Source organism: Lampetra fluviatilis, chromosome 74 (assembly GCF_964198595.1).
Source record: "Lampetra fluviatilis chromosome 74, kcLamFluv1.1, whole genome shotgun sequence".
NCBI lineage: Eukaryota > Metazoa > Chordata > Hyperoartia > Petromyzontiformes > Petromyzontidae > Lampetra > Lampetra fluviatilis.
This window is the reverse complement of record NC_136348.1, coordinates 814116-825634: the sequence shown is the minus strand read 5'-3', so window position 1 is coordinate 825634 and position 11519 is coordinate 814116. Positions and strand designations below refer to the sequence as shown.

General features: G+C 55.3%; 1 protein-coding gene across 1 annotated transcript in view; it reads right to left on the bottom strand.

Moving 5' to 3' along the window:
- Positions 1-659: 659 nt before the first annotated feature.
- LOC144953337 (uncharacterized) overlaps positions 660-11519 on the bottom strand; it is a 59852-nt gene continuing 48992 nt past the window's right edge. The window contains exons 20-25 of the mRNA XM_078883900.1: positions 10974-11358; positions 10326-10534; positions 7943-8274; positions 7041-7206; positions 6444-6555; positions 660-1734 (exon numbers count right to left, since the gene is read on the bottom strand). Coding sequence (XP_078740026.1) covers positions 939-1734; positions 6444-6555; positions 7041-7206; positions 7943-8274; positions 10326-10534; positions 10974-11358 — 2000 coding nt within the window. The 3' untranslated portion in view covers positions 660-938. The remainder of the gene's footprint in view (positions 1735-6443; positions 6556-7040; positions 7207-7942; positions 8275-10325; positions 10535-10973; positions 11359-11519) is intronic.

Sequence of the window (11519 nt, the reverse complement as noted above, 5' to 3'; positions counted from 1 at the left end):
GTCAACAACAACAACCACCACCACCACCACAACATCAACAACATCGACAACATCGACGACGGGAATATAAAAACAACACGACCATCGTAGTATCATCATTATTACTACTGCTACTCGCGATTACCATGATATCACCATACCCCGAGTATACCATGAATTCATCATACTCCCAATGATACCATGATCCCACCATACCCCTAGTATACCATGATTCCACGAGACCCCCACGGATACCATGATACTATCATACCCTTACTTATACCATGGGCCCCCCACTGTATACTTCCTACTATACCACGATACCCCCAGAGACACCATGCCCCTCCCCCCCAGTGATACCACCACTGATACCACCATGGTCACGCTACCGATACAACGGTTCCTCTAACGATATCACAGCATCGTGAACATCACCACCATCAGCATCATCAGCACAATCATCATCACAATCATCATCAGCATCATCACTACCATCACCATCACAGCAGTCTGCTCCCATTGCTGCTCCACCCACTTACGACTCACCCACCTACTTGCCTACACACTCACCTACCCACCACCCACTCGCCCATCCACCCCCCCCCCACTCACCTACCCCCCCCCACTCACCTACCCCCCCCCCACTCACCTACCCACCCCCACCCATCCAACTACCCGCCTACCAACTCGCCTACCCACCCATTCGCCTGTCAACCAAACTACCCACGCACCCTTGATGGGGCTACTGCTCAGAGTGACTCATCTGTGGTAGCTCAGTGTGACTCAGCTCTGGCTCTGGGTAGCTGAGAGTGACTCAGGTGCTCAGAGTGACTCAGCTCTGGTTCTGGGTAGCTGAGTGACTCAGCTCCTGATGGTGACTCAGCTCTGGCTCTGGCTAGTTCAAAGTGACTCAGCTCTGGTTCTTGGTAGCAAGCAGTGACTCAGGTGCTCAGAGTGACTCAGCTCTGGCTAGTCGAGGTTGACTCAGGGGCTGAGAGTGACTCAGGTGCTGAGGGTGACTCAGCTGCTGCTATTGCTGACTCAGCTGCCGAGAGTGACTCAGCTCTGCTAGCCGAGGTTGACTCGGCGACCGTGGCCGAGTCACCCCCAGCGGGCCAAGTGGACTCCATCTGCAAGAAACTCAACAGATCCCTGTCCACATCATCACCATCACCACCATCACCACCACCACCACCTCCTTCCACCTTTTCACCGTGGGCCATGCCTCCATCTTGGACATCACCATCTGCACGCTTATCAACATCGCCATCTCCACCATCACCACTACCATCGCCATCTTTACCATCAGCTCCACCATCACCACCATCTCCACTACCACCATCACGATGGTTATTGAAGGTGATCTTCTGAGCCAATGAGGTCTCTTCCTCCTCCACCACCTCGTCCTCAGGACGCTCAGCTGCGTCTTCACGATGCACACCGTCAACCTTGTTCCTGTTGTTCCCGTGACTGTCCTCCTCTTCATCCTCCTCATCCTCATCCTCCTCATCCTCCTCATCCTCCTCATCATCTTCCTCATCCTCCTCCTCATCCTCATCATCCTCATCCACTTCCTCATCCACCTCCTCAGGACCTTCCGCTGAGTCTTCAGGATTCACGTTGTCAACATTGTTGTTGCGACTGTGGTTGTCCTCCACCTCCTCCTCCACCTCCTCATCCTGCTGGTGGTGCTGCTGTTGGTGGTGGTCTGTGACCGGGCTGGAGGTGACTGGAAGGTCTCCACCATTGAAGGCACTGTCAGGTGGAGCAGAGGAGACTCAACATCAACATCATAGTTACCCATCACCACCACCACAATCAACATCGTCGCTACCCATCACCAACACCATCGTCAACAACAACACTTCCATCACCACCATCAACGTCATCAACATCATAGCTATCCATCATCATCATCACCACCACAGGTTATAAAAGTCCATCACCCCCCCGCCCACGCTCTGGTGGAACCCGAGCAATGAGTGTGCGTGTAAGGGATACAGTGGAGTTTCCACTCCGGTAATGACCAAAGCAATAGACCACTCACCTGACACAAGCGTACGGGCGGACGGACAGTCAGGAAGTCAATCAAGGCCTCCGATTGGTGCAGGGAGGCCTCAAAAACGATTGGTCAGGAGATGAGATTTCAAGGGATTGGAAGAGAGATTCAAACGTGGGTGGACTGTAGGGGAGTCGGTTGACGACCGTTGGGAGGACGACGATGATTGGCTGAAGGGAGTGGGGTGAGTGAAGTTTCCAGAAAGGATATAAAAGGGGATAGCAAATGGGGAGGGGACGGTTGGAGAGAAGACATAGTTCAAGCACCAAAACCGAAGCCCTGGCCTAGATAGAGTGCTGTGTCCAAATAAAGTCAAGTGTGAACGCGTGTTGGCATCACCACAACTGGTGTCAGTAAAGTGGGGAGAATGTCGCACCCAAGCCGATGAAAAAACCTACCGGCGATGTCCGACGACGAGGTCGTCTTCATCCAGAACATCCCAAGCGAAGAGGACCCAGAGATCAACCTCGGAGACATGAGAGAGGAGGCTGCGGCGGCGCCAGTGGTAACAGAGCAGGTGCAGCCGCAGCAACCGGAGCGTCCACTCAACCGAGCGCCGCTCACGACCCAAGGATGGGAGCAGCTAGAGGGATGGATCGACCGTCTCGTAGATGCGGTCTCCTGGCTAGCATTACAGCTCGCCGAGAAGGAGGGGAGACCGGGAGCGGCAGAGATGGCGGCGGGAGAACTGGTGGTCGGAGCCGTCCGATCGATTGCTGGTGGAGGCTGGGGAGCCAGAGATGCCCAGAGCAGCGGCGGCGGCCGGGGCACCATCGGTGGAGACAGCCCCGGCGGCAAGAGAGAGAGCAGCCGACCGACCTCGCCGACTGGGGCCAGTAAAGGGGTTTGTAGCAGCGGGTAGCGACTGGGGGGGCCCTTCACTCGACGGTTCGAGGCCGTATATCAGGCCTTGAGACTGGTCAGAAGCCGAAGCGCTGAAGGCATTACCTACAACCTTAAATGACGAAGCTCTCGCCATCTTCAAGGCTATACAGGCGGAGCAGAGGACCACGTTCCAAGCAGCCTGCCACGAGAGGGCAGAGGCATTCGACTCACCCTCGAATGCAAAGAGAAAATTCCAGCAGCGCAAGCGAGAAGCCGAGTCGCCCCTCGTCTAACGCAGTGCCCTGATGGCAGTCGGCCAGGTGGCCTATGCTCAGCTGGATGAAGCGGAGCTGGACTTCCCTGGATTTGGATAAAATGTTGACGCTGGTGCACGAGATGGCCGTGGTGCTGCCTATAGTAGAAAAGGAGGTGCAGACTCCCTTGTGGGTAGCCTGGTGTCTGCGGGCAGAAGAAAGATGAATTAACGGACCCGGGTGGTGGCCCAGGTGGTGGCCCGGGTGGTGGCCTGGGTAGGATTCCCGGAGACCGTTGCCTGTGCTTCATGCTCAGGCTGCAGGACGAGAGGTGTCGACAGGGCGAGGGCACGGTAATCGCGGCAGTAGCGAAAGGAAGTGGAGGTCCACGGGAGGAGGTGGTGGCAGTGGTCCGCGGGTAGACGGGGCCCAGCCACCTCGGGGATGGGAGCCGAGGGGAGACGGTAGCTCCGCGGCGGAGCCCACCCATCACCTGCTGTTGCTGCGGCCGACTGGGACACATCACCAGGGCATGCAGGAGCGGACCCTCTACTGTCAGGGCCCGAGGCATCCATCTCTCCAACGGCGGCCGCGGCACAAAAAATCAAGCAAGTTGCGGCACCCCAGACACCCGGCTAGATAGTTCACCTCACGTATCTAGGGGACTCATCGCCTCCCACCGCCTCTATCGCCATTTCGCGTATATCATCTGTATCGGGCATCATCGGTGGCACCACCAACGGGGGGCTGTGGGGTATCTGGGATCCCACACAACCCCACCCCTCGATGGGCAAGAGGGATAAAAGGGCCGCTCCCTAGCCGATCGGGGCCAGTCGCAGCTCAAGACCCAAGACCAGCCAGCTTAGGACCCTGGACCCCCTCGTCCCGCTTGTCCTTGTAAGGGCCGGGACGCTGTGCGGGCCAGTGGTGGGACTCTGGGACTCCCGGCTCTACGTCCTTGTAAGGGCGAGTTCCGAGGAAGCCAGAATCTAGACCCGCACCTTGGCTGGGTCGGGTTAGGTAGCCTCCCCTAGGGTAATTGTAGCCGGAGGACTCCAGAGCGTAGCCAGAGTCAGGCACGCTAGGAGGAGGCTGTGTCCCTAGGCTGTGTCCCTAGGCTGTAACAGAGTATCAGGACTATTGGAGTGTTGTATCGTAATAAAGAAGTTACCTCTACAAGTGGCTCCGGAACCTATTACACATGCACCAACTGAACAGTCAAGCCCTGACGAAAAAAAACACTTCTGTGATCAATTAAGTGGCTCGCTGCTTCATATCCCAAGGCGCAACAACACAAATCGTGATCCTTAAGTGCCGTTACAAGCACCGACCGCAGCGGCTTCGAATCAGTCATCGGTCCTCGTGGCTCCAGGATTCCCAGTGGCAACACTGTCAAACTTCTGTCCTGGTCATCTGAGGGCCTCACTGTTGCCGGCTCAAGGTATCATCGTAGACCCAAAATCCATGGAAAAACTTGGATCTTCAACGGTGGTCACACAACCAAAGAAATAGATCATATCCTGATCAAAGACAGCATCATCTGTAAGTCACACCGGGCTTTCCTTGGAGTGGAGGGCACCTGCTAACACCGACCATTGCCTGGTTTTCACACAAGTTGCCTGCCACTTCCCAATACATCTTTAGACATTAAGCAGTACGATTTCCAGAAACTCGGGGACAACCATGACACTGCTGATACATTCTTCAGGGCAGTTGAGTGTCGCTTGGCAGCCTCCACGTCTCACCGGACATTGTTGATGTCGATCATGCCTGGTCCCATGTACGAGATTCCATTACACTGGCTGCTGAATCTACGCTCGGCCTGAGGAGTGAGTGAATCACGACCATCATCATCATAACTCCCATTGACATCGACGATCCCATTATCGCCATCATCAACATCAATGCTCGCATCATCACCATGAACAATACAATCACCACCATCACCAGGAACATCAACGCAAGCATCATCACCATCAACGCTAGGATCACCATCAACGCTACCATCACCATCAAGAGCATCTCTGCTACCATCAACATCATCAACACCATCACCACCATTATTATAAACATACCATTTACCTCAACACTACCATCACCATAAACACTACCATTATCATCAAAATCACCACCACCAATACCCACCATTCACCACTAAGTGGAGAATCTTCACAAGCCTCCTCCACAGAGGCCAATCTGGACACCGCTGGTACCAGTCATTGACAAGTCAACTCAGTTCCACAGTCTCCCGTACTGCATCAGTCCATCTCTTATCCAGCCCGTGTCGTGCCCATTTAGCCCCCTCTATCCAGCCAAAGGGATGCTGCTTAGGCATGCGTTGGCTGGACATGCGGGCTACATGACCCAGCCAATGCAGCCTTGCTTGCCGGAGGAGCTCACTGATAAGAATGTGTCCACATCTTTCAAGAATATGTGAGCTCCTCACACAATCCAGCCTGGTTAAACCCAGGATGGATTGTAGGCAGGCCAACATAAATGTTTATAACCAGTCAAAATGTTCCATTAGGGGGAGGTCCATGTTTCGCAAGCATGGAGAAGGGAGGGAATGACCATGGCCGAGAAGACCTGAGGCTTCGTGTGGAGCGACAGACCAGGTAGCTTCCACACAGCGTTACGCAGCCAATGAAAGATAATGCCGCTCGGCTGATTCGGAGTAAGATTTCTGCTATCAAACCGGAACTGGTCATAAGTACACAAACCGTCTACTCTCTCCATAACAACCACCACCATCACCACTATTAACATCAGCATCATTTATTCACATCAACCTCATCAGCAGTACCATTAACATCACCACCATCATTATCACAATCAATGCTCCCGTCACAACCATCAATGTCGTCGTAACCATCAACACCACCATCATTATAACTAGCATTGCTACCATCATCACCATCAACATCAGCACCATCACTAACACATCATCGACACTACATTACACTGTAACAATTTTTTTTTTTTCCTGGGTAGTAAGTGTCTATGGTGGGCGAGTGGGTGGGTGGGCGAGTGGGCGGGTGGGCGGATGGGCGGGTGGGCGAGTGGGCGGGCGGGGGGCGAGCGGGGGGAGGAGTGTGTGGGTGAGTGTGGGTGGGTGAGTGTGGGTGGGTGAATGGGTGGGTGGGTGAGTGTGGGTGGGTGAGTGTGGGTGAATGGGTGGGTGAGTGTGGGTGGGTGAATGGGTGGGTGGGTGAGTGTTGGTTGGGTGAGTGTTGGTTGGGTGAGTGTGGTTGGGTGAGTGTGGGTGGGTGAGTGTTGGTTGGGTGAGTGTGGGTGGGTGACCACAATGGTGAGAAATGGCTACTCACAGGCGGTGGCGTTGGATATGTCTCTCCCAGTCAACGCTGAAGGCAAATGCCCTGCCACAGAACTCACAGGGGAATCTTCGTGAATTCACACTCCCTGCACTCCCTGTACTCTCTGCAATATGAAGGGACAGAGTGGGGGGGGGGGTGGTTGTGTTACTCACCCACTCACTGACTCAAAGGGTTTGGCAAAAACACACACACACACGTGTCTCTCGCACACAAATGCGTGTCACTTACTCACTCTCTCACTTACTCATCCACTCCCTCCCTCCCAGAGTTTGGCAAAAACCACACAAATCCCTCTCACCCACTCACTAATAACTCACCCAACCCACTCACCAACTCACCCACCCACCCATGATGATGGTAGTGCTGATGATGACGATTATCTTGAAGGTGGTGATAATGATGGTGGTGGATGTTGATGGTGGTGGATATTGATGATGGTGGTGGTGGATGTTAATGATGGTGGTGGTGGATGTTAATGATGGTGGTGGTGGATGTTGATGATGTTGATCATGATGATGATGTTGATGGTGCTCATGGTGGTGATGTTGAAGATGGTGATGTTGATGATGGTGATGCTGATGCCATCACCTGCCCCAGTGGAGACCTTGAAATCATCCTCACCCGCCCAATCCTCACCCCCATCCTCACCACCCTCTTCCTCACCATCCTCCTCACCCCCATCCTCTTCACCACCCTCACCACCCAGCGTCTCTGCAACAACCACCTCCGTCACCAACTCCATGTTCCTCTGGACCTGTCCAGGGTCAGAGCGGTCGGAGATAAGGTGGGGGTGCGGTTAGCCACGCCCCTTCCTGTCTAGTGCCCCTCCCCTTCCTGTCTAGTACCCCTCCACTTCCTGTCTAGTACCCCTCCACTTCCTGTCTAGTGCCCCTCCACTTCCTGTCTAGTGCCCCTCCACTTCCTGTCTAGTGCCCCTCCCCTTCCTGTCTAGTACCCCTCCACTTCCTGTCTAGTGCCCCTCCACTTCCTGTCTAGTGCCCCTCCACTTCCTGTCTAGTCCTCTCCACTTCCTGTCTAGTACCCCTCCACTTCCTGTCTAGTGCCCCTCCACTTCCTGTCTAGTGCCCCTCCACTTCCTGTCTAGTCCTCTCCTCTTCCTGTCTAGTACCCCTCCCCTTCATGTAGAGTACCTCTACACTTCCTGTCTAGTGCCCCTCCTTCATGTCTAGTGCCACCCCCCTTCCTGCCCAGTCCCTCTTCTTCCTGTTTAGTCCCTTCCCTTCCTATCTAGTCCCCTCCCCTTCCTATCTAGTCCCCTCCCCTTCCTGTCTAGTCTCCTCTCTGCATCATCCCCGACCTGCCCAGTCCCTCCCCTTCCTGTCTAGTCCCTTCCTTTCTCATCCCCTCCGCTGTCTACTTGCCTCCCCTTCCTTTCTCATGTCGCCGTGTCTCCCCGACTCAGTCATACCATGCCCCCCATGTGCCCCCCCCCCCGTGTGCCCCCCCACCCCCATCCCCCTGCCCCTCACCCGGTGAATGCTCCTCAGGTGGCTCTGAATTTCGGCCAGGAGCTCCGTTTCATGGGTGCAGAGCCGGCACCCAAACAGCGCCAACCCCCTGGCCTCCCCCCCGCGTATCCCCTCCTGTGGTGGGGGCGGGTTGGGGTGGTGGTGGGGGGGTGCGCCCCCCACCCTGGGCCCCCCTGCCCCGGTGCCCGCCCCGCCGTGCTTGTGTGAGGCGTGCAGCAGCAGAGTGGCACGGCTGGCGCTCGAGAAAGTGCAGCGGGCGCAGCGGAAGACTCGGCCACGGAGATGGCGCGACAGCTTGGACCGGCGCGTCTCTACGGGCAGCAGACGCTCATCTAGACGGACACGGGTAGAGAGACACGGAGACACAAATGCGGGGCTGCCGCGACTCAAATATCGGGGAAAGTATTCACACCCCATGAGTGTCTGTGTGATTGTCTGCTTGAGTGTTTGCGTGAGTGTCTGCGACAGCGGCCAAATGGGGGCTCTGGATGGTTACGAGGGGCTGATAACCCCTCCAACCTTCAAATCAACTACCACTAAACTAAATGAAAAATATAGATGAAAGCTTGTGCTGGAGGCCCCGGGGGGACAGGCGTCAAAGACATCTACTGGTTAAACCCATTTGGCGGAGCCAGGAGACTGAATCCTTACCCTCGGGGTTCCTCCATAAACATCAAAAAGCTACTGCGAGTGGCCATGGTGGAATGTTGGAGACAGGAGACTGCCAAACAAGAGGATGTTGCTCTTATTCTGAACAAAAGCATGATGGGGACGTGGGAACATGGCGGTGAGGTGTGGGAAGTTGTAAGCCCCACGCTAATGTGGATTTCCCTTCCCATCAACAAGAGGCGAACAGTGGTGGTCGTGGTTATTTATGCCCCTACCGAAGATGAACATCAGTGAGGGGATGCAGGCAAGGCTGATGAGTCAGATGTCTTTCATGACCTCCTAAAGTGGCTCCTCGGGATAGAGTCACCCTGCTGGCACCTGAGCTGGAGTGATTGGAAGGCATGAGCCAGATCAGGTCAATAAGGAGACTGTTAGACTTCTGTGTAGTCCATATACTTATAATTACCACAACGTTGTTCCAACATCGACGCATCCACACATCATGGATGCATGCTGGGTCCAAGCAAGAACATCTGCTGGACTACAAAGTGACGAACAGCGGATGCGGGCCCCATGTCCTTGAAACCAGGACCTACTGTGGAGCTCATCTACCCACTGACCATCGGCACGTCATCCGTAAGATGCGCCTGCCATTCTTCCACTCCGGTGTTGGGTGTACATCAAAGACCCCATTCAAACCCACAGTGGCCTGGTCTCAGTTAGATGATGAAAGTTGCAAGCAAGAATTTCATCGTTGCTGGCAGCTGGGGTTGGCATTGTCCACCCCACCTCGTGATGCCGAGAGGAAATGGGCGAGAGGTTTAGGAGGTTCGGAGAGCCATGCGGTACTGCAAGGATCGGTGGTGGTCGCAAGTTGCTGAGGAGATGGGGTCTGCCTCAGTGGCCCACGATCACAAATCACTCTAAAACTCAATTAAAAAGTAACTTTCAGCACCACACCTATCACCATGATTAAGGGGAAGAAAGGCGATCCGATATCCTACCCCCAGGAAGAGGATTGTCAATATGCTGAGAATTTCTGAGGTGTTAAGGGAGGGGAAATCCCTCAGCCTGGAAAATATCACGTGGAAAAGTGGGGATGACCCTGCTCAGGCTGCAGTGCCTCAAATATTGGAAGAAGTTGTCATCCCCTGTAAGTGGCTGGCTGTGGTGACATCTGTTGAGGAAGTATAGAAGACGATCTAGAGTCTGAGACCAGAAAAAGCGCCGAGCAGATATGATATCCCAAGTGAAATGTTGAGGGAGGGTAGTGTTTGTCTACACACTGCCCTACATGACATTATCACAACTGTCTGGTCCACAGGAGGGGTTCCACAGGATTGGAAGGATGCCTTGGTGGTCCCCCTCTTTAAGAAGGGGGACCACACAGACTGTAACAACTACAGGGGCATCTCACTCCTCAGTGTGTCGGGAAAGGTCCAGGAGTTGGAGGAAGCCGCCCTCCAGCCACAACGGAAGGCACAGGAGCGACGCTCACAACAACGAGCGGAGCGCCGAGTGGCAAAAACACAGCAAGTTTGCACAGTAGGGGGCACAGGTGGTGCAGCGGCCAGTCATCTCAGTCAGTCAACCCATGGCACCTGGGTCTGTTCCGTGACCTCCTGTCAGTGGGCGTTCGACACTTCACGTGGTCTAACGTGCACATAGCCTGGCACAAGAACCATGGTGATGTTACCACCACTTAGTGGAAAATGGCGGTTGTTCTTGTTGTGTGTCTACGTGTGAATGTGTCTACGTGCGAGTGTCTACGTACCTCCGTGTAGTATGATGTGAGTGATCATGGTCGCCTTGTCCAGGCTGCTGTAGAGGCAGAAGGGGCACTGCAGCTCCGCCCTCGGGGGATAGCCCGCACCCCCTCCTCCCCCCACCACCCCGGCGGGACCCACGCCCCCAGAGAGGGGCGCCCCGCCAGAGAGCCCCGCCCCTCCGTGCTGCCCACGGACGTGGGACTCCAGCACCTCCCTGTGGTGGGAGGGGCGGTGGGAGAGCACGGTGGGGGGGGGGCACGGTGGGGGGGGGGGGGGGGCACGGTGGGGGGGGGGGCACGGTGGGGGGGGGGGGTAGAGGGAGACAAAACTCTTAGTGACTCACCCACGCACCCATTCATCTAGCTACCCACCCACTCACCTGCCCACCCCCCCACTAGTTTAAGCACCTAAATGCCTACCAACCTACCCACCCCCACCAACTCATTCACTAATGATACCCAATCTTCAATCCACTCTCACCCGCTAACTCACCCACTTGTCTACCCACCTACCTACCCACCCATTATTCTACCTATCTGTCCACCTACCCACCCCCTCATTCACTAACACACCCAATCACCCACTGATGCACCCACCCACGCACTAATTTACTCACCCACCCACCCACTCACCCACCCACCCACCCCACCTACCTGCTGCCGCTGTAGAAGGTGCAGAGGGTGCAGCAGCGCAGACGTTTCCCATTGTGCCGGTCCCGGTAGTGCCTCTTGAGGCTTTGGACGTGGGAGCTCACAAAAGAGCAGAACTCGCAGGGGAGAGCCACCGACTTGGTGAGCGACTTGGTGAGCGACTGCGACGGTGGTGAGGTGTTGTGGTGGGGGCTCTGATTGTGGTTGAGGTGGTTGCTTTGGTTGCTGTGGTTGTTGTGGTTGTTGGGATCTGTGGCATTGTCGGCGGTGGTGGACGTGTTGGAGGAGGAAGAGGTGGTGGTGGAGGTGAATGTTGAAGCCATCGCCATCCTGTTGTGGTACTGCATGATCTGAGCTTCGATGTACTTGGGTTCTTGGTAGCCATCGGCTGGTAGAGGTGAGCAGAAAGGTGAGGGGGAGAGAGGGTCACTCACCTTCTGAACAACTCTCCCAACTCACCCATCCACTCACCAATCCACTCACCCGTCCACTCATTCACCTACTCACCCAACTCACTCACCTACTTACCCGCCCAGTCACCGACCCACC